Source organism: Microtus oregoni, unplaced genomic scaffold, assembly GCF_018167655.1.
Source record: "Microtus oregoni isolate MIOR12 unplaced genomic scaffold, Mior012 000003F_ref0000135, whole genome shotgun sequence".
NCBI lineage: Eukaryota > Metazoa > Chordata > Mammalia > Rodentia > Cricetidae > Microtus > Microtus oregoni.
In genome coordinates, this window is record NW_024543062.1 from 19,448,134 (window position 1) to 19,470,783 (window position 22,650).

Here is a 22,650-nt window from a genome sequence, read left to right on the forward strand (position 1 = left end):
CTGTCTCAAAGGTAAAAATAAAACCCAGGAAGAAAATGACCCAGATGCTCACAGTAGCATTACTCATCGGGTCTGACAGGAAGTGAGAACGGAAATGTGGCCATACATACATAGTCCACACCACGGAATATGACTCAGCCCTGAAAAAGCCTGAGTCACGAGACGAGCACTCCCGACCCCATAGGTGAACCTTGAAGTGGTCTTGATGAGTGAGGATAGGCCAGACTCGGAAGGCCACATGCTGTGTATCTCCTGTGTCTCTAAGATTCCAGATTGGGCAGATCCAGGCCAGAGTGCAGAAGGGCGGCGTAGGGACTAGGACAGTGGGGAATGGCTAATGGGCATAGGGCTTCTTTGGGGAGGAGGGAAAAGTTCCGGAATTAGAAAGTGGTGGTGGTTGCACACCTGAGAATATGCTGAAACTCCCTGAACTTTATTCTTTGAAGGGTGGATATTGTGGTATGTGAATTACATACAGATGATTTTAACATTTATTTATTGTGTGTGTGTGCGTGCACGCGTGCTCATGTGCCACAGTACGCGGAGGTCATTTTCTTCCTTCTGCCCTGAAGGTTTGTCTGGGATGGGCTCAGGGGGCTTTTCCAGGAGGGGATTGACAGGAGTAAGGATAGAGGAGGAGGGGGAATGAGTTCCAGGCGGGAAGAATGACCTGTGCAAAGGCCCTGTGGCGGGAGGAGCCTCAGGGACAAGGAGGCCTCATGGTGAAGGTGGCTGGTGTGCGGTGAAGGGGAGTGAGGGGCTGGCCAGCGGTCCGGGTGGAAGTTGGGGCCGGGCCTGCAGGCTCCTCAGGGAGAGGAGTTTGTGTGCACCTGAGAGATTGACAGGTGGGGGAGGTTGGGGGGGGGGGAAGTCCCAGGAGTTTATGACCTCATATAGAAGGGAAGGACTAGCCGGGGAAATGGTGGCACACACCTTTAATCCTAGCACTCGAGAGGCAGAGGCAGGCAGATATCTGTGAGTTCGAGGCCAGCCTGGTCACAGAGTGAGTTCCAGGACAGGCAGGACTACGTAGGAGAAACCCTGTTACGGAAAGAAGAGAAAAGAAGGGAAGGGAAGGACTGAGCCCCAGTATATCCACCCTGGAGAGGAGAGACTATCCCAGCAGTGAGACATTGTCCTCACTTATCTCTCAGGAAGAGCTTGTGATCAAGGCTTCCAACAAAACCTACGCTTGAGAGGTGATTCCTGAGGCAGCCTGTGACAGGGAAGGGGGAAGGTGAACAGGAGGCCCCGTGGCAAGGCCGAGGACACTCACCTGCTGGGGCTGCTAAGAAGTACCCAGGCCCTCTCATAACTGACCTTGGGGTGACACTAAGTCCTTCCTCAGAGTGGCTAATGGCCACGTGGGTTGTGAGTTTTCCATGCCCTGAAGATGCAAACAAGAAGGCAGAGGCATGCGGTGAGCGCTGGAGGCCTCCCTGTCCGTGGATGGAGCCGTCAGGAGGCCCAGGGCAGGGAGATGGCGGTTGCAGTGGGTGTCACACAGATAACCCCAGGCGGGGCTCAGAGTCCCCCAGATAGGCCTGCAATGCCAGCAGCTGGCAGAGCTTCCAAGGTGCAACTTTCCTGTGGCTGGCGGAGGGAGGAAAGGGTCAGGGAAGAGCTGCGGGCACATCCATAGGTAGCAAGTGAGACCGAGTCCCCCATGGCCTCGTTAGTCACCCTGCAGAGGAGGTGAACTTACAGGCAGCTGAGTTCCAGCCTGAGGTCTGTGCCTAGCCGACAGCTGATGCGTCTGGACCAGCTGCTTCTGAAGGACTAGAATCTGGGGAGAGAATAAGGAAGAAGTCATCTTTAGAGGGACAGGGTTAGGACCTGATTTGGGCGTATAGTGTCATGAAGTCAAGTTACGTGTTGAAGGAGAGAGAGAAAGGCACACGTGTTGTCTGTGACTGGAGCTTGAAGGTCAGACAGCTTCAGGTACAGCTGGTTCCAGGGGCTCAGAGAACGAAAGGTAGCAGGAATTCTGACTCAGGCCTTTTTGGTTTTGTTGCCTCTTAAGTTGCATCCTTTCTTGGGTGGACTCTGGTTACGACATGGTCCCTAATAGCAACCTGCTCAGCCAGCCTCTTCCCCAAGAGTCCCAGCAAAAGTCTTCAGACTGGCTCCTCGCTGAGTCAGCCCTGTGAGGAGAGGCCTACAGATAGGTACTGTGCCCTTCTGAGTCCCTGGCTGCTGTAGAAGGGTTCACAAACCAGGTGGGTACCAAGTGGAACCCTGGAGACTGAGGGGACAATATAGAGGTGTGGGTGTGTAGGCTGGGGTTGCAACTGCCCATTGGAGTGCAAGGCAGCTGTGGCTGCCATGCAGTCTCTGAGCTGCAGCAGAAATGCGTGAGGGGTCCCTTGACATGGCCTCTGTAGGTGGGATGAGCCCTGGGATTTTATGGAGGACAGTATGAAGGGGAAGTGACCTATGGCAGGCACCGATGACTTTGCAGTAATACAGGTCTGAAGTAAAAGGCTGGGCCAGATCCACAGCAGGAGATGCATGCCCAAGACAGCCACTAGGCCACAACAGGGGATACCCATGCATGCCCAAGACAGCCACTAGGCCACAACGGGGGGTACCCATGCATGCCCAAGACAGCCACTAGGCCACAGTGGGGGGTACCCATGCCGCAGTCTTGCTCCAGGAACTCAGGCCTCTTTCCCTCTGACCAGGCAGGGCTGCTCTAAGCCTGGGTACCCGAGGGCACCACCCTAAGGACCATGTGATTCCCAGCTCTGATCCAGGTCTCTCACTTAAGCACAGGGACATTTTGCACCAACTGGCTGCACAAGCTGGTTTTACCTTCCATTCTGGCAGCAGAGGAGTAGAGAAGAGGCAGGGAGAAGGGCGGGGAGATGGCTGTCGATAAAGTGCAGACCTGAGTTTGGAGGCCTGCATTTGGAGCCCAGCACCAATATACAAAAAGCCAGGTGGAGCTTATGCCTATAGCCCTGGCATTGTGGCTCCCGGCATCCAGAGCCAGCCAGTCTAGCACAGTTGTTGAGCTAAACAGATTAAATAGAGCGCGATTGATGAGGCCACTTGATGTCAGTGTCTGGCTCTGTGTGTGCATACGAATAAAAGTGTAGAAAGAAGTGAGGGAGAAAATCAAGGCTGCCCACATCTGGATCATGCTGCCTGCATGGCTTCCGGGTTGTGTGACGTCCAGAGTGCGTCACAATAAAACAGGAGGGCAGCAGGGTTACATGAGACCCGGGGCTTCTGGCAGATGAGGGGACAGCCCTGACCCTGTGGTTCAGGGTCTTATGAAGCCCAGGTAGAGAAATGTGGCTGTTGGGAGAGGGGGCAGTGGCGTGGAGAGGCATGGCTGGCTGGCCCTCACACATCCAGAAAGTTCTCTGAAGCACTTATGCCGAGTGTTGCCCCTGCACCGGGAGGAGGGAGATAGGGACAGGTTGGGTGGGGAGGTTTCCAGTAGAATGTGGAGCAAGCTGTTCCAGGCAGGGAACAGCCAGGAAGCAGGTTGGGGAATGTGGCCTGTGGCTGGGTACAGTTCAGTCCTAGGGCAGGGCTGGAGGGAGGTGGGAGCTATAGAGGAACTTGCAGCTGGAGAGGGGACCTCTTGTTTTATGGTTTTGTGAGACTGGGTTTCTCCACATAGTCTGGGCTATTCTGGAACTCACTCTGTGGATCAGACTGGCCTCGAACTCACAAAGATCCTCCTGCCTCTGCCTCCCGAGGGATAGGACCAAAGGTGGACACCACCATGCCTAGCCGAGGAGCCTGGTTTTCTCTCTAGTTTACCCAGCCTGCTCCTTTCTTTCTCTGATCTTTTCGTGTTTTCTGTTTTTGTTTTGGGACAAGGTTTCATGTGGCCTAAGCTGGCCAGTATCCAAGGATAACCCAGAAACCATGATCCTCTTGCCTCTGCCTCTCCAGGGCCAGGATTCTAGTGTGTTTATGCAGAGCCAGGGGTGTTGGACCCAGGGGCCTGGTGAATGTCGGGCAGTCGCTCTCCCTACTGAGCTGTATACTGAGTTCTTACGTGGTGTTATTGAGGTAGGTCTCACAACGTAGCCCAGGCTGGCCCTAAACTCCACACCTACCTTTCACACTGAAGTGGTCTTTTACATAAGGCTCTGAGAGGTATAATTCATGAACCATCGCATTCGGCCGTTTTCAGCATCCAGGGAAGAGAACTGTCCCAGGACCTGGGCTCCAGCTCTGGCAGCAAAACAAACCACCGTGAGTGGCACACAGTTTCTAGGAAGCAGGTCTTCAGATAAGAAAGCAGGTACTCCTCCACCACCCCGGTATAAGAATTACTGGAAGCCGGGCGGTGGTGGCACGCCTTTAATCCCAGCACTCCGGAGGCAGAGGGGAGCCTTCCCAGGAGGCCAGGCCTCAGGCTACAGGCCCAGACCTGTGATGCTGCACCTGGAGCCTCCAGGCATCTCCTGGCACCTGTGCCCAGAGAGCCCCCAGGGAGAGGGAGCAGTTTATCTGAGATAACCTGAGCCACCCAACAGTCCCTTGTGGAATGACCCTAGAAGGGCCTCTGATTGGCTTTGATGACTGTATTGGGATTGCTTCAAACTTTCCAGCTGGGACGGGCCTTGCTAGCGCTGCCCACAAGGTGGAGTCATGGCTGACAGAGCCCCAGTTCTCCCCACACTCAGAAGCAAAACTGCCACACACCTGGCTAAGACTCACCTACGCTCTAGGGGAATTAATGCTCACTACCTCAAAAGAGCTGACCCTGCTAAGGCCAGAGGAACCGCTATGATTTTTTCCCTTAAGATGTTTACTTATGGGGCTGGAGAGAGGGCTCAGTGGTTAAGAGCATTGTCTGCTCTTCCAAAGGTCCTGAGTTCAATTCCCGGCAACCACATAGTGGCTCACAACCATCTGAAACGAAGTCTGCTGCCCTCTTCTGGCCTGCAAATACACACAGACAGAATATTGTATACATAATAAATAAATAAATATTTTAAAAAAAAAGATGTTTACTTATTTATTTGGCTAATATGTGTGGCTGTTTTGTCTGCATGTATCTATGCACACCAGAAGAGGGTGTCCGATCCCATGGGACTACAGTTATAGACAGTTGTGAGCCACCATGTTGGGTGCTGGGAATCGGACCCAGGACCTCTAGGAGAACAACCAGTGCTCTTAACCTCTGAGCCATCTCTCCAGCCCTAGCTTTCTGTGTCTTGACTGAACACGGCCACTGCTGGGGAGCAGGGGGACCCTGTGTGTCAAAGTGGGTTTGCGGGGGCGGGGTGTGCACACCTTTAAACCTATTATTCAGTTGGCAGAGGCAGGTTGATCTCTATGAGTTCCAGGGCAGCCTGCTCTACAAAGCAAGTTCCAGGACAGTCAGGGCTATGCAAGAAACCATCTTGAAAAACAAAAACAAAACAGAAACAAAATAGAAATATCATTAGATTCTCTGGGGCATGATGTAAACCTAACACTAGGGAGGCAGAGGCAGGAGGATTTGGAATTTGAGTCTCCAGATTTTAAAACAGTTGACAGCTGGTTCAGTAGATTTTATGGCCCAGCAGGGGACACTGTGTGGCCCTGGGGACTATTGCAACCTCTGATGTCTTTGCCTCTGATGCTGGGAGTTGGTGGAAAACTCCTACACATGCATCAACACCCCACGCAGAGGGAGCACCTCTCTGGAAACCGCTCCCTTGATCCTCACTTATTGGCATATTTGTGTGTGTCTATCTCTCAATCCTGCTGTTCAGTTCCAGTCTGTTCCGGTTCTGAGTTCAGTGATTTTAGTGTTTAGTAAAATGCTGGATGCCCTTTAAAAATGGAGGAACAGTCTGTGGAGGTGGCCAGTCCTGATGGTGAGACCGCAGTGGTGATGGATAATGCTAGAGGTTTGTCTCACAGTGGAATATTACACAGCTGTGGGAAGGAATGAAGCTGTGACCCAGGCTGTAACAGGCTGTGGGTAGCGTAGCTGGGAAGGCCATCTGCAGATGCTGAGTGGCCTGCTAGGTTGCAGACATCATGCCTTCTCATGCTGGAGCATCCTGGTTTTGGTGATGGCCTTGAAGAAATGGACCACTGGGGATCTGGCTTGCTGGCTTGGGGAAGAGTGGTTGGTGGTATGACTTGTTGGCGTGTGCAAGGTCCGAATATTGCAAATATTAGGGGAGAAAGGGGTGTCCAGTGTCACACACCTGTCATCCCAGCCTTCTAGAGCCTGAGGCCGGAAGATGGATGTGGGTTCCAGCCAGCCTGGGCTACAGAGTGAGAACCTGTCTCTAAAAAGAAAGTAATGGGCCAGCCTCTTAAGGTGACTGTTGCTGTGATAAACACCATGACCAAATCAAGTTGGCATGTGGGGGTGTTATTTTGCTTATACTTCCATATCATCATTTATCATTGAAGAATGTCAGGGCAGGAACCTGGAGGCAGGAGCTGATGCAGAGACCATGGAAGACTAGAGCCATGTACCACCACACCCCGCTAACATACTTTAAAATGGTAAATTCTGTATTTCATGTGTCTTACCAATGTCTTTGAAAGGCTACCAGACTCTGGCACGAGGTGCCATGGTAAGTTGTGATCTGAGGCAGGGCAGCTGCTGCAGGACGATCCTGGGTTCTGTCTGTGTGACTTACATTGCAGACAGCTGTATCCCCTTGCCAGGCTCCAGCAAGGTGGCAGGAGCCCCTGGGGAAGAAGGGGTTTGACCAGAGGGTCTGTCCCAGAAGTGACTCAACTTCTCGTTAAATGAAAACGGTAGCCGGGCGGTGGTGGCGCACGCCTTTAATCCCAGCACTCGGGAGGCAAAGGCAGGCGGATCTCTGTGAGTTCAAGACCAGCCTGGTCTACAAGAGCTAGTTCCAGGACAGGCTCCAAAACCACAGAGAAACCCTGTCTCGAAAAAAAAAAAAAAATTGAAAACAGTAGCAAGAACGAGTCTCGGCTGTTCTTCAACACACCTTGACCAGATCAGCAGAGGTCTAAGTAAGAAAATGGGAGGGAAACCTGGAGGAGAAGGCAACAGATGGTGGAGGGCGGCCGTCAGAGACACGGTGGGAGGCACGCATGCCTCTGCCCGTTTGTAATAGCATCCTGAGTGGAGTGGGAGTCTGGGATGCAGGGCTAGCTCATGAAGGAGCTTGCTGAACAGGTGGTGGCTGGCTCCCACCTCCAAAGGGAAACGTTATGGAAGATAAGCGGAGGCTGCTGCCCAGAGACCGAAAATAGTGACCTGAGCAGGCCGCCTACCAGAGGGGGGTAGAAAATTCTAGCATATGAAGGGTGTGGAGCGGGGACCGTCAGGAGTGCCTTGACAACGCATCTCTGCCTTCTTCAGATACAGCTGCAGGCAGATGGAGAGGAATGCATTTCAGACTCAGAGAAGGCTGCCCTGGACCTCAAGGACCCCAACCGCCCTCGGTTCACGCTACAGGAGCTGCGGGACGTGCTGCATGAGAGGAATGAGCTTAAGTCTAAGGTGTTCCTGCTGCAAGAGGAGCTGGCCTACTATAAGAGGTGAGGGCAATTACCACGACCTCAGCGGCCACACCCCAGACCCAGGCCAGGCGTGTTGGTACTTGTGCAGCAGAGAGACAAGCACTCCTATAGGTGGCATAAAGGTCGCACAGCCCCCAACAGGCCATTCATTGCACGTCTTACCAAGTGTGTGACCAGATGTCTGTCAGAGGGCTGAGGGATAGATGGCTTGATCAGTGAAGAGTTAACATTGCAAGCACGAGGAGCAGAACTTAGGTCCCCAGACATTTGCGCGCGCGCGCACACACACACACACACACACACACACACACACACGCATGTACATCAGAAGGAGGGGGAAGAGAGAGAGGGAGGAAGGGAAGACTTGTTCTTAAACACCTCCCCGGGGCCAAAGGAACTACTGACTTACCCTCCAGACTCAAACCTCTGGCTGAGTGTGCCAGCAAAGAACACAGTTGTCATCTTCCCGGTTACCTTACTCCCTACTGAGAAATTTTGCACCAAAGCAAACCATTCTACCCACTTTGGGAGGGTTCCAGTTCTCACAGGATTGTGTTGACTCCTCTATTTCATGCCTTCAGCGAAGAAATAGAAGAGGAGAATCGAATACCCCAGCCTCCGCCCATCATACACCCAAGAACATCCCCCCAGCCGGAGTCCGGGATCAAGCGACTGTAAGTCTTGTGCCTCCCACGTGGGCCGTGTCACACATGGCTCATCCTGGTTCCTGCGACCTCTGATTCCAGGTCTGGGTGCCTTCTCTCAGGACTGCCCCTCACCCCAGTGGCTGAGACCAGCTTCTCCCACCACTGGGGCTTGCCCTTCGGGTTTTGATTATCTCCCTGCTTGACCTGGACCCCCAGTTCTCGGTGTCACTGGGCAGAGATTTGGGGACCAGTGACTGGTGCTCAGGAGCTTGCTTGGGTGTGCCAGGTGCATGGGATGTGGCTCTGGGTTTGGTACAGTGAGTAAGTTGGGGGATCAGAGACTCGGGCATTTTCAGAACTTTAAGGAGCTAAGTGTAGGACCCTGTGCTTGAATCCCAGCATTCAGGAGGTGGCGACAGGAAGATCGGAAGTTCAAGGTCATCCTTGGCTTCATAGTAAGTAGCCAAGACCAACCTAGGCTACATATGATACTTAAAAATAAAGTCCAGAGTAGCCTAGGTCCACCCCCTGTCAGGTTTTGTGATGATAAACCCTCTACGCTATTACGTGTATGTTGGTCCAACATACATTCAGTCTTAGGCCCTGGTTGCTATGAGACACACGCAGAAGGTCGCGTGTAGCTCCTGTGATCCACTAGACCTCAGCCCCTCCAGGAGTGCTCGGCCTTGCGGATCTCCTTGGTTCTCGTGGGAGCTGCCAACATCTTCCTTGGAAAAGAACAGAGGCTAATGGAGTAATGGTGTCCAATTGAGAAGATTTGCAGGCCCCAAAGCCTGTCAGAGGAAGGGCTGAGTTTTTATTTGGCCTTGTCAGGTGCCATCTTGTGCCCATCAAGAGCCTGCTGCAGGCCAAGTCCTGTCCCTCAAATAGCCTTGTGGAGGCCTCACTCTGGTGCTAATACATAGAAGACTGTCATTGTTAGGGGACCCTTGAGACAACTGACTGTGGCCAGTAAGAGGCAGAGCCCAGCCGAGGTAGCCCGGCCCCGGAGGACTGTAGTCAAGCCTGTGGCAGACCCACGTCAAGTGTCTGGATAGACCGAAAGGGGCTCTCCGGACCTGGTTTTGGCTATTCTTACAGAAAAGCCCTTGGTCTTCTCCCCAAACCCAATAGAAGCTTTGAAAGAGCAGGCAGCGTGGGGGTGGGGGAGGAAGTGGGCTCTACCCATACATCCTACCCGTTAAACGCCAGTGACCATGCTGGGAATTGTTGGCTAGTTCTGAGCAGACGGAATGTGGGCTGGTTTGTGTGGTGGGACCCACTCCCTTGGCAGGTGGCATCCCGCTCACGCTGGGCCCTCCGACAGCGAGGTAGCTTCCTGCAGCGCTGCTGTAGGCAGCAGTGCCCCTCTGAGCTGGCCAGCCTGCCCTACACCCCTGCTGGGTTTGGGAGTTCTTCTAAGAGATATAAATACTTCTAAGGAACAGGATCCAAAGGCTCCCATGAAGTCCCAGCACTGTTCTGACCTTTCTATTTGCTACCAAAGCTCCAGTCAGACAACTGCACAGAAGAAATGGTCCTAAGTGCAGGCTCTCCAGCCTGCTCCAGCATCGGACTTGGCTGGCTCCTGGCTACCTGTGCGAGGGCTCTGTCCCTCCCCGTGCTCCTGCAAGTGCAGACCCTGGACTTGAGTGGGGCAGCCACCCTCAGCCTTGGAGTCTGCTCTCACTAGGTGGGGAAGCTCACATCTGTAACTCCAGCACTCGGGAGGCTGGGGTACGCCTGCCTCTAGTTAGAGACTACAGACTGGGGACCATGCCTGAAAAGAAGCCAGAACAACAGAAACAGGATACCATTTTCTTCTCTCTGAAGCTCTAGAGAAAATGGAAAGGCAGGTGGCGTGTGGTCCGTTGTGAGGGGTAAGCGCGTGAAACACGCAGAAGGTGAAGGGGATGACGGCGAACTTGAGGCCCATAGACCTCGGTGTTAGAGAAAAATGAAGCAGAGGCCAGTGAGGTGGTTTAGCAGTTAAAACACAAGCCTGAGGACCTAAGTTCAGTCCCCCCTGAACCCACATAAAATGGACAAAAGAACTGACTCCCCAAAACAGTTTTCTCACATATAGACATACCACTCATATCATATACTCACACGCAGAGACACACATAATTTTTCCCCCCGAGACAGGGTTTCTCTGTGGAGCCCTGGCTGTCCTGGAACTCACTCTGTAGACCAGGCTGGCCTGGAACTTAAATCTCTGCCTTCTGAGTGCTGGGATTAAAGGAGCGCACCACCACTGCCCAGCACAAATAGTTTTTTTAAGTTGTTTTTTCCAGTTTCAGGCTGGGTAAAATCTAGACTATTATGATTCCAATTCAGCATATGACCAGGCCACAGCGTCTGCCACACTCTCCGAGGTGGCTCCATTCCCAAAATCCCTCTCCCCTTTAGCTCTGCCTCAGGTTGCTTGGCAACACCTGGTGTTCTAAGCCTGACAGGGTTGTCCGCTCCAGAGGGACAGGAGCAAAGACAGAGCGAGACCGTACTTCCTGTCCCTGCTGCACAGGTGGCCAGCCCTTTGCAGCCAGATTTCTGGGGGGTGACAGGAGCGGCTATCAGGCACAAAGGGCTTTTGACCAGCACAGGGACAACACTGGTGGCTTTTGTCCTCTGTGGCCTGTGACGGCTTTCATTGGCAGGCTCTCCTAGAGCCCTTCTTCTCCATATTGTGGCCTCTGTCCCCTTCGTCCTCTCCTTTGGACTGTGTTTGACCTGTGGCTGTGGGCCCCTGATCCCAGCCCACCGCTGTCACCCAGCAGCTAATAAAGAACCACCAGGCTTAGTTGAAGGGAGTCCACTCTTGAGTATGGTCAGAGTCATGGAACTGGTACAGTTATCCCCATTTCTCAGATGAGCAAACTGAGGCCCAGGGATGCCAGACTTGATTCAAGTCTGTGCGATTGGGAAGACTCAAAGCTGGGCTTCTGAACTAGGTCTTTTGTCCATCACAACACCCCCTCACCTCTCCTTCCTCTCTCACATCCTCATGCCCCAGCTAGTGGCTGGCTGCCCAGGTCCTCTTATCTCTCAAACGCACCGAGTCCAAGACGTCATAATTGACATTTCTGGGCTGGGCACAACAAGGCGACCAGAGCCTCCCACTGCCAGTCAGAACAGTGAGGCTGAAGATGGTCCAAGAATAGCCTGTGACTGGGAGGCTGCTGGCCTGAGAGGACAGGTTGGCATAGCCCACGGAGGTCACAAGGGAGCCTCAAGTGACTTCAGCCTTGTCCCCAGCAAACCCTAAACACCAGTGTCCCTTTTGTGTGGTCCCCACTTCAGAGTCCATCCCGTACATACACAGGACGGCTTTCCACTGGGCACAGCTTGGGGGGGGGGGGCTCTGGAGGGGGACAGGAAGGCAGCAGCTGGCCTCAGGGACCGGAAAGCCTGGCCTTGGAGTATGCTCCGCCTCTGTCTGCAGCAGTAAGGACGATGGTGTGTCCTATGCCTGGCCTTCTACCCCCACACCCCTCCTCGGCCAGGAATAGTTTCTTCAAAGCCGCCCATGAAATGCTAGGAGTTAGCACTTCACTTGATTTGAGCCTTCCGAAAATACCCATCAGGGGTGGGGGCATTAAAACCACGGCTACCATGATTAAGATGCAGAATTTGGCCCCAACAGTCATAGGAGTGGCTCTCCCTCTCTTATCAAACTTGGAGGTCATAGGCTGTGCCCTAGCAAGCCAGCTTCAGCCACCTGTCTGGAGTCAATCAATTATAAAAGCCAAATTAATAGTGAAAAGCAGAAAATAGGAGATTTATTCCATGTGGCCACACATTGAATACAGACACATACAGAGAGAGACACACACACATCCATCTTCAGGGTCCTGAAATCAGCGTCAGGTTTAAGTAGAGAGTAACAGATAGGCACATCTGAACAGTCCTGCCAATGTGTGGTTCCCCCATCGCTCACCGTCCTACTTCAGTTTCACCCTGTGAGGTCAGCTTTGTAAATCTCTGGAGACAAGTACTCACTTCCTTGGGCAATTCCCACTCTTTGTTTGGAGAGTCTGATGATCTTAAGGGTGAAAGACTTAAGTGTCTCTTTAAAATATTCCATTATGGGGCTGGAGAGACGGCTCAGTGGTTAAGAGCACTGGCTGCTCTTCCAGAGGACCCAGGTTCAATTCCCAGCCCCGACATGGCAGCTCACACCTGTCTGACACCTGTGCATGGATAGACCTGTCACAAAACACCAATGCATAGAGAAACTTTTTAAAAATTAGATATTTTTGCCGGGTGGTGGTGGCACACGCCTTTAATCCCAGCACTTGGGAGGCAGAGGCAGATGGATCTCTGTGAGTTCGAGGCCAGCCTGGTCTACAAGAGCTAGTTCCAGGACAGGAACCAAAAGCTACGGAGAAACCCTGTCTCGAAAATCCAAAAAATAAAAAATTAAATAAAATAAAATTAGATATTTTTAAAAAGTGTGCTCTATCACACCTCATTTAGAAAAAATAAAAAGAATAGCTTCATTTCTGTGCCACCTCTGGAGGTTGGGCTTGTCCGTGTGACCCGGAAGCAATCAAAGGGATGGCATGCCCCAGATGACTCAGGCCTTCTTGCCAGCGGTGTGGCCCCCTGTGTTTGTAAGTGGGCAGACACCTTTGCAAGCAGTGTCTACATGGAGTCCGAGAGGCTTCCTGCTTCGCAGTGACAGTGTTTGAGGGACGGGGACTGTGGGGGGTGTCTTCAAAACAGCGGGTGCAAAGTAGTGTGGAGGTTTGGAGCCCCCAGAGCCTCTTGTGCCCAACAGCTAGCAGGAAAAGGGTGCCCGCCCTTCTCAATGTCAGATGGGTGGGCTCTGGTGGACTGCGGTACCACTCCTCTGTGAAACACAGCCAGGGACTTCAGACACTCCACTGGAGACCGTGAGAGTGTCTCGGGGATACAGACACTCCATTGAATTTTTGTGTAATATTCTGGGTCCCATCACCAGCACCTCGTGAGATCCAATGTGGTGGCCATGGTTATGCCTGTAAGTCAAGCCCCAAGGGAGGTGTGAGGCGCGAGGATCAAGAGTTCCAGCTAGCCTCAGCTGTGCAGGAAGTCTGAGGCTGGTTTAGGATAAAGACTATCTCTGTGGGCTGTGGTGGCGCACGCCTTTAATCCCAGCATTCTGAAGCCAGGCGGATCTCTGTGAGTTCCAGGCCAGCCTGGTCTAGAGAGTGAGTTCCAGGGCTACACAGAGAAACTCTTGTCTTGAAAAGCTAAAATAATAATTATTAATAATTTTATAAAAGACTGAGGCTGTAGCTCAGTTGGGAGAGTACTTGCCTAGTGTGCATGAAACCTTGGGCTCAATTTCAGTGCATGGACCTATAACCCTAGCCCTTTGAGGTGGAAGCCCAGGTACCACAAGTTCAACGTCATTCTTAACTATGTAGTGAGACTGAAGCCAGCCTGAGATACATGAGACTCTGGGTTGTCCCCACCTATGGGGACAAGAAAGAGCCGAGAACAACATAGCTCAGTATCTCAGTGTTGGAGTGTTTAGCCAGAATCCACAGGCTCTGGATTTCTCCCCCAGTATACATAATAATAATAATAATAATAGTAATAATAATAGTAATAATAGTAAGAAAAGGTGCTTTTCAGCAAGATTGGTTCCCTGAGAGAGACTCTCAGTTGTCCTCTTGGGGTTAGTGACCATTGGGCTTCCTTAGGCTATAGGACCATCACCCAGACAGCCTCTGTACACGAGTTTGTCTACTTCTCCACATATACAAGGTCGTCGGTCCTGTTGAGAGAGGACCCTCTCCTCCACTGGGCCCTGTGTCTTCATGGGTCATGCTGAGGAACATGGGGGCGGGGGGCGTGTCTCGGCCTATAACACAGACCGTCATTGCAGCTCTCAGTGGATCTTGCAGGGTGGGTTTCTTGGTCACACTGCCCTCTCTTTATTTCCTCTGTCTGTCTGCTTCTGGAAGGCTCTTTACAGCCGTCATGCCCATGGTGGCAGCTGGACTGATCCTTGACGACCCCACGTTGCAGCCTGTGCGAAGACTCGTGTCCCTCGTAGGCACTGTCTGTGTTTGGGGCTTTGTTTTGTTTTTCTTTTCTGCTGTGCCTCTAGAATAGCTGTGGTGGCTGCTGCCAGCCTGTGCCTCCTGGCCACTTCAGCTGCATGGCCGTCACCTGCTTGTTGGCATCTCGAGTGGGTATGGGGCGTGATTGCCACTGTCGCTCTTGACCTCCACGAGTGCAGCCGGGAATGTCACCGATAATTCTTCTTGTCTCTTCTGTTTTCGCTCTAAAAACCACCTTGTCCATGATGCAGTAAAGAAGGTCCTTTAAGTGACGGGTCAGTAATCAACGCCCCCGGATCTGAATGACACTAACTGCTTCCTCTGTCTCCATGCCTGAGGCTTTCTAAACAGCTTTGTCTTGGCAGCTGTTTGGTGCAGAAAAGTGGGGGGAGGGGGGAGCTGGCATCTGCAGGTGGCTTTCCTAAGTCAGGCTGAGATGCTGCAGTGGTGGACTAGCTAACTACACGAGCCCTCCCCTGTCCAGCGTGAACCCCCACCTCGACTTGCTGGCTCACACGTGCCCTTTAAAGCCCTAGAGAATTTCCCAGGTGAACTTGGCCTGAGGATGAAAGAGCATTCTATTCCTGCTAGAAAGGGAGTGTAGCCCCAGTTCCCCGGAACATCCTCTTCACTAGATGTGACTGTAACAAAACCCCGGGACTGGGGAGTCGGCCAGTGTGAGGAATGTGAGGACCCGAGTTCCAGTCTCCAGGCCCCATGCTAAGTCAGATCCCAGAGCATGCTTCTACAGTCCCCGCTCTCTCACTGAGGGACAGGAGAGAGGCGATGGCCGTAGCAGAAGTGAATAAGAGACCCTGTCTCTAACAGAGTTTAGGGGGCCTGCAGGATGGCTCAGCAGGCCAAAGTGCTTCCTGCCAAGCATGACCACTTGGGGTTAAGTCAGGAGGATCACAAACTAAATGCCAGCCTGGGTGATTTGGCAGTCTTGTAAGATGAGTATCAGTGGGCTGGAATAAACACGTATGCAGCTATGTATGCAGCTAAGCCTGCGGACCTAGGTTCACTGCCTGGGACCTAAGATGGAGTGGATGGAGAGAACTGATTCCTACACACACACACACACCACACACACACACAATTACTCACACGCTCACTGGAGTTATGGTTCAGTGGTAGAACACTTACCTAGCATGGACTATGAGGGCTGCCAGATGTGAACTGAGGCCCCTACCCCCAAGGTTAAGTAAGAACCTGAATTCAACTCTGGGAACACCCCCCCCCCCGCCCCAGTGAAGAAGAGAACTGACACCCACTGTCTGTCCTCTGCCGTCCATATGGGAGCCATGTCACTTGAGTGCTCACATACTCATACAAACACATGAATGAACGAAAGCATGAATGAATGAATATTAAGAATGGGTTTGCCTTAGAATCATCTTCCTCACAACTTTCAGCTTCTTCCAAAGCATCATTCGATTCATTCAAGAGATCTCTAGGCTGGGGCTCAGTAAATAGAGTGCTTGCCTGGCAAGCGCAAGCCTCGGGGTTTGATCTCCTGCATCCCGTAAACTGGGCTTGGTGACTCACGCCTGTAATCCCAGCACTTGGGAAGGAGAGACAGAAAGATCAGAAGTTCAAGGTCACCCTCAGCTACGTCGTGAGTTTGGAAACCAGCTTGAGCTACCTAAGACGCTATCTATAAAAATGAGAAGAAACAAAACAAAACAAATTTCTGAGCTGAGCATTTAGCTGAGCCATAGAGCCTTACACCTGGCCTTTGTGAGGACCTGAGTTGTGCTGATTTGGTTTGGTGTTTGTTTCTAGTCGATATAGGAAAGATCCCCCTAGTAGCTGCCAGATGGAAGGTCCTGCCCACCCCCACCCCCATCACATACTGCAAACTGCTCGTTCTGTCTGAGTGCTAAGGTTCTGGGACCCATGACACCTGGAAGACCCAGTGCTTTCTAGAATCCTGCTGACTGCATCCCCCACGGGGAATGGATCTGCTCCCTCGGGTGCTTGTTCCTGTGTGTCCCAGGGCTGAAGGAAGCGGGCAGGTGGAGCAGGAGAGGACAAGCACTCACTTCCGTCTGTGTTTCTTTTCCCCTTCCAAAAGGTTTAGCTTTTTCTCCCGGGACAAGAAGCGCCTGGCCAACACGCAGAGACCCACGCACATCCATGAGTCCTTTGGCCAGTGGGCACACACTCACCGAGATGACGGGTACACAGAGCAAGGACAGGAAGCCCTGCAGCACCTGTGACTGTGCCTCCTGGACCGCCTGCCGCCTGCTCCGGGTGGCTGCCTCCACATCGACCCCTCAAACGAACTTTCTGCTTTGAGGATAGATGAGGAAGAACTGATGCCAAAACCTAAAGAAGTGTTCATTTATCTGCAGGGCTATCCGATTTATACTCAATGCCTCTGACCCCTTAGGACCTATATTTAATAAGACAAGCATCTGAAGCCAGACCTCATTAATTTTAGTAACGAGCTTCCTAAGCTGAACACATCACTTACCACTATCATGGCTATTTGACTCCTAGGTTTAGTTTTTTTGTTTTGTTTTCTTAGGGCCTTTGTCATGTTAGTGAGAGGCAGTGGAAGGGGCGTTTTATGTTATGAAGTGGCCCTGGAGGTAGCAGGTTGTATGGACTGGACAGGTGGAGCCTCTAGTCGCAGGATGAGCCACCCAACTTGGATGGGACACAAGAGCAAATCATCACAGTCTCCCCAGCCATGGGCCACGGGCTGGGAAGAGCCTCGGGATGGTCACTCCCCGCGCCTGCTAAGGTTAGAGGCCCAAGCAGCCTGTCCGAGGTGGCGTGCCTTGGAATCTGCTGTGAGCACCACAGTAGTACTAACCAGAGTTGTTTAGGATGAGACGTGTTTCCTGTGTGTTTTTCCTGTCATTTTTTCTTTTCATGTTACCTGTGTGAAATTCTGGGTCTGTGCAAAGAAGACAGTGCCTTACAGTGGATTGGGTGCCAGGCTCACGAGCCTGGGTGATATGATGTGGCGGATGGGTAAAAGGTATGGGGTGCAGGGGGTGCACACTCCTAGCTGGCTCACAGTTGCCATGGCCACTGGAGGCTGGCCCCTGTACTTTCTGCTGGTGCACAGAGCACGTGGGTTCCAGGCTCCAGAGAATAAGATCATAGGATGGAAGGGACCGTGCCCTGTGCATTGTACTATTTTTGCTAAGAACTGGGTGAAGCTGAGCATGGAGGTGCAAGCCTATAGTCACTGTGGCTTCAGTGTAAGTGACTTCAGAAGATCCAGCCACTTTCGGATAGTAAGGAGGTGGAAAATTCGGTATTAACTATTTTTTTTTCTTCTTTTTTAAAATGTTTTATTATTATTATGTATACAGTATTCTGCCTGCAAGCATGCCTTCAGGCCAGAAGAGGGCGCCAGATCTCATTACAGATGGTTGTGAGCCACCATGTGGTTTCTGGGAATTGAACTCAGGACCTTTAGAAGAGGAGGCAGTGACTATTTTTTTTTTTTTTTTTTTGAGCTAAGATCTTGTTATATGACCCTAGCTGGCCTCAGACTCTTAACAATCCTGTGTCTCCCAAGTGCTGGGTTGACAGGTATGTGCCACCATGTGAGGTTCTCTCAGCAATTTTTATTATTGATTTTTTGAGACAGGGTTTCTCTGTGTAGCTTTGGAGGCTGTCCTGGAACTCACTCTGTAGACCTGGCTGGCCTTGAACTCGCAGAAATCCACCAGCCTCTGCTGGGATTAAAGGTGTGCGTCTCCACCGTCCAGCAACCTTTATTACTGTATGCATGACGTGTGTGATATAGTCCTTATGTGGAGGTCACATGACAGCTCTTTGGGTTGATTCTATCAACTGTGGGTTCTGGGAATTCACTTTTTAAAGAGACTTGGCTTTACTGTATGTGTGTGTATGAACGCCTCCATGTACACATGTGCGGCACATGTGCTCGTGACTGAGGCCAGAAGAGGGTATCAGGTCCCCTGGAGCTGTGTGACCCTGTCACCTGCGAGAACAGCAGTGCTCTTAAGTGCTGCGCCAGTTCACAGAGCACGTTCTCTTATGCTCTGAGCCATCCCGCTAGCTCTCCAGTGAATATGCTTACTGACTGAATCCGCGTGAAATTCCAGATAGTTCAGACTGCTGGACCTGCCTCCCAGGTGCCAGGAGCACTCACCACACCCAGCTGACTGTCTTTTTTTTTTTTTTTTGTGGTTTTTCGAGACAGGGTTTTTCTGTGGTTTTGGAGCCTGTCCTAGAACTAGCTCTGTAGACCAAGCTGGCCTCGAACTCACAGAGATCCGCCTGCCTCTGCCTCCCGAGTGCAGGGATTAAAGGCGTGCGCCACCATCGCCCGGCTGTTATTTTTCTTTAAGTCTTGAGAGCAGTCTTTAATTCACTTCAAGTTCACAGAACCCCTGCTGCCCAGCAAACCGGAATGCAGATAGTCAGAAAAAGGGACCGCTGACCCTTGAGACCAGCTCCAGGCAGTCTAGGACCGTGCCCTCCCATTCTTTCACCTCACTGCTGTTGAGGTTTCTTTCCAGTGGCTGAAAGTCGGCCACAGATCACAGTCCTGCTAGGCTGCCTTTCCTTGTAAATGCCCCAGGCGAAAGCAGGCAGTCAGCATTTTAGTAGGGAAGGGGTGGTGCCAATTTGAGAGCAGCTGCCTGCCAACCCAGATGCTCAGTCTGCTGGACAATTCTCCTTGAAATTGGCTTTTCTAATCTGTTTTATTTCAATTCAGCAAACTTTGAACATGAAGATGGAGCCCTGCCTCCCAGGGGTCAATGTCAGGGTTACATCTAATTCTTGTAGGTTATGGAGATGGGGGTCTTATCTTGTAACCTAGGTTGGCTTCAAACTTGAAATCCTCCTGCCTCAGCCTCACCATTGCTAGGATGAGGGTGTGTGCCACCACGCCAGGTTATTTAAGGGCTGTAAACCACTATCCCCTCTGCCACATTGAACCCCACCTCAAAGGCTGTGAGAAGAAGAAGACAGATTCTTTGTTACCACCTTTACTCTGGCCTCTGTTTCCAGAAGCTGGGCTGACAAGCATGTTCAAGCACCAGGCAGGTGATTTCTCATGCAGTTTCCCTCCCATCTGTGCCCCGCAGTGGGGCACCTGCCTGGCACACTCACGCTCTCCAGTTCAAGCCTCAATACTGCAGAAGCACAGCCTCTCTTAGGTCTGTGTGAGCCTGGGTTCTGGGCTGGAAAGGGAGCTGCCCCAGTCTGATGGCGGCCCGGGCCTCTGGGCAGGCTTCTGTGGCCTGCCATTGGCTTTACTTACTTCTGTCCCTCTTGTCCCTGCCTTTAGCCCTGTCCTCCCTGAACTCCCTCTCTCTTTCCCAATCATTCTCAGGCCACACCCTGGCCATTTCCCTCTCTTGCCAGCGTTTCTCTCGGCCCCTGTCAAGGTCCCGCTCCCTGGGCCTGGGATCCCAGTGTCTGTCCCGGGATCGAGATCGCTCTCTCCTTTCTCTTTTCCCTTCTCTATGCGGCTCATTCTTGACAGCGGGCAAGTTGATGGGCTTTCGGAAAGGCCGATCCCGGCCCCCGAATCTCAGCTGCCCAGATTCCTTTTTCCCACCCAGCCCTCCACCCAGTCGCCGAGGGATCCAGCCACGGAGGGTGCGCTCTAGTTCATAGTCCACGAATATCTCATGCTGGTCGATGACCAAGCCATCGGCATCGCGGTAGGCCTTCAGCAGGGCCCGCTCCTCCTTGTACTCGATGAAGGCGTAGCCCTTGGAAAAGCCGGTCACTAGATCCCGAACCAGCCGCAGCCGCCGGATGTCACCGTAGCGGGAGAAGACTTCCTTTAACTTTTCCTCTTTGGTCTGCAAGTTGAGTCGTGCCACAAACAGGGTAAGAAGGGGGTCTCCAGTAACGCCTTTGTTGGGTACGTAGCGGGCCAGCATGGCCCTCCACACAGCCCGGTCATGTGGGTCTTCATCTGTGCCGTCGATGCTGCCAGCTTTAAGCGGGTCATATTCCTTGGCAATGGGCACCCAGTCACTCATGTTCTAGAACAGGAACAGCAAGCGGATGTGAAGCACCTGTGCGTCTCCACGCTCACCACAGCTGTGGGAAGCAGTGCCATTCACCCGCCCCCACACTCTAAATAGGGCCTCCGTTACAGCCCCAAGCTGACCCCAAACCCCTGATCGTCTTATCTCACCCTCCTGAGTGCTGGGATTACAGGCACATGCCACCAACTTCACTACCCATTGTGAGGGCAGTGGGCTTAGGACTAGGGCTTTCTTCTCGGCTCCCAAGAGGATGACCCATTCATTCTGGGCTTGAGAATAACTGCTGAGCCCCAGCTGTGGCTCACTTACCTGACACCTAATTCAGTCTCACTTGGACCCGATGCTGAAATCTGCATACAACTGGGAGTCAGAAACACTGAAGGCAACTCCTTCCTACAGCATCTTTCCCTGTCCCTAAAATGGTACTTACACCTGACCATGATAATGTGCACATGTAGTTCCATCACTCAGGAGGCTGAGGCAGGAGAATTGCCATGAATCTGAGGCTAGTCTGGGCTACGGGTCTCAAAAAGCAGAGTTAGGGGCTGGAGAGGTGGCTTGGCAGTTGAGAGGGTTGGCTGCTCTTGCAGAGGACCCAGGTTTGGTTCCCAGCACCCACATGGGTGGCTCACAACTGTCTGTAATTTCAGTTCCAGATCTGAACCCCTCCTATGACCTCTGTGAACACCAGGCACGCATATGGTACACAAACATACATGCAGGCAAAACACCCATACATGTAAAAATAAGTTTTAAAATAAAACAACAATGAAAAATTGGGTGTGGTGGCACACACCTCATCTCAACACTTAGGGAGTAGAGGCAAAAATACCAACATTACAGTCTTCTACAAGTCATAAAAAGAATAATACCAACTTATCACTCACAAACAACAAAACTGCCTCCCTGGTGTCCTTATGAGCAAGAGGAGAGCACACAGCCAGACAGGCCACCAGTGGGAAAGAGGCTTCCTGGGCTCTGGCTCTAACCATTTGTTATCTTCTCCCTAATGCATGGAATTCCTTCAGGTGAAAGCCAGAAGAGAGCCCTAGCCCCGTTAAGACCATCCCTCCCCACTCTGGTGTTCTCTGTAGATTCCTTTGTACTGAGCCATGAATTCTCTCTCTCCCTCTTTCTCTCTTTCTTTTTTTAAGAGACAGGGTTTCTCTGTAGCTTTGGAGCCTGTCCTGGAACTCACTGTGTAGACCAGGCTGACCTCGAACTCACAGAGATCCACCTGCCTCTGCTTGCTGAGTGCTGGGATTAAAGGCGAGCTTCACCACCGCTCAGCACTTTCCTCTCTTTATCTTCTTCCTCAGGGAGCTGACAGTAATTTCAGCTTTCTGCCCTGTTTTTTTTTTTTCCTTTTAAACTCAAATAAAACTATCCTGGAATTTAAAACGTGTGAGAGACAAGGTTTCACACAGTGCGGGCTATCTTTGGCCTTCCTTGACTTCTGCTGCTCCTGCCGCACTACCTCTCCCCAATGTATGTGCCAGCACATTAAGTTTAATGGGTGCTGGAGATGGAACCAGGGCTTCTCGCACGTTACACAACCACTCTGCCAAAGTCCCCCGCCCTTCACTGAGTTTTGGAGTGGTGTCTCTTATTTATAATTACTTATAGCATACATAAAGCTTCGAAGGTTATTTTGTTTTGTTTGCTGAGACAGGGTCTCCCTGTGTAGTCCTGGTGTCCTGAACTCACGATATACGCCAGGCTGGCTTTGGCTTCGAACTCCAAGAAAACTGCCTGCCTCTCAAAGGTTGGAATTAACGGCGAGTTTTTTGTTGTTTTGTTTTTTCAGAGATTAGGCAAGAGTGGTGGCGCAGGTCTGTAATCCCAGTACTGGAGAGACTGATATGGGGTTCAGAGCCATCCTTGATTACCTAATGAGTTGGAGGCCAGCCCGGGATACATGAGCTCTCCATCTTTAATTAAAAAAAAAAAAAAAAAACAAACGGGGGGGAGCAGGTCTCACCGGAGAGGGGAGGTCTCGGGCACTTCCCCTTGGAATACTCCAGCAGCTGCCAGGAAGTACCCGTTCCAGGCATGCGCAGTGGTGCTGAGGAAGCCAGGGCGGAAGTGCCGATAGGAAGCTGGTTCCTGGGTCGCCAGATTCGGGCTGGGCCCAGACGAGACCTGGAGGCTGACTCCTCCTGCTCCCCCGGGGCCCGACTTCCCACCCAACCCTTAGTCCCACTCCACCTCCCGGCCTCCGCCTCCGCCAGGCTTCTACTGGCGTCGGCCATGCGCGGACGTGGTGCCCCGCCGGGCCTGCTGGCCACTCTCCTCCTCGCGTTGACCCTGTTCCCTCCGAGCTTCCACTCACCTCAGCAAGTCCTGGGTTCTCTCCGCGCCGAGACAGAGGCCGTTCCCAACGCCCGTTTACCAGCGACTGAGGATTTCTTACGCCGTCCTCCAGAGGAACTCTTTATTGGCTGCAGCAGATTCGCCACAGTCCTT

At 52.1% G+C, this 22,650-nt stretch overlaps 2 protein-coding genes across 7 annotated transcripts in view; one reads left to right on the forward strand and one right to left on the reverse strand.

Moving 5' to 3' along the window:
* Positions 1-18,032, forward strand: part of Rilpl1 (Rab interacting lysosomal protein like 1) — a 34,052-nt gene extending 16,020 nt beyond the window's left edge. Inside the window, exons 5-8 of one of the 4 annotated variants that reach the window (XM_041648325.1) lie at positions 7,319-7,497; positions 8,061-8,153; positions 14,084-14,171; positions 16,260-16,398. In XM_041648325.1, the coding sequence (XP_041504259.1) occupies positions 7,319-7,497; positions 8,061-8,153; positions 14,084-14,171; positions 16,260-16,265 (366 nt within the window). In that variant the 3' untranslated portion in view covers positions 16,266-16,398. Of the gene's footprint in view, positions 1-7,318; positions 7,498-8,060; positions 8,154-14,083; positions 14,172-14,438; positions 14,458-16,259 lie in introns of all 4 variants that reach the window. The other 3 variants (XM_041648326.1, XM_041648327.1, XM_041648324.1) reach the window with 3 other exon arrangements.
* A 439-nt stretch (positions 18,033-18,471) lies between these two features.
* On the reverse strand, positions 18,472-22,650 carry Snrnp35 (small nuclear ribonucleoprotein U11/U12 subunit 35). 3 transcript variants are annotated; one of them, XM_041649284.1, is made up of 2 exons: positions 22,166-22,241; positions 18,472-20,178 (listed from the first exon to the last, which is right to left on the reverse strand). In XM_041649284.1, the coding sequence occupies exon 2, from the start codon at positions 20,173-20,175 to the stop codon at positions 19,435-19,437; it is 741 nt and encodes a 246-aa protein (XP_041505218.1). In that variant the 5' UTR covers positions 20,176-20,178; positions 22,166-22,241; the 3' UTR covers positions 18,472-19,434. The 3 variants fall into 3 exon arrangements, with proteins under 3 accessions (XP_041505218.1, XP_041505219.1, XP_041505217.1); XM_041649285.1 differs by lacking the exon at positions 22,166-22,241 and adding an exon at positions 22,074-22,122; XM_041649283.1 differs by lacking the exon at positions 22,166-22,241 and adding an exon at positions 22,517-22,650 and having other exon boundaries at positions 18,474-20,178.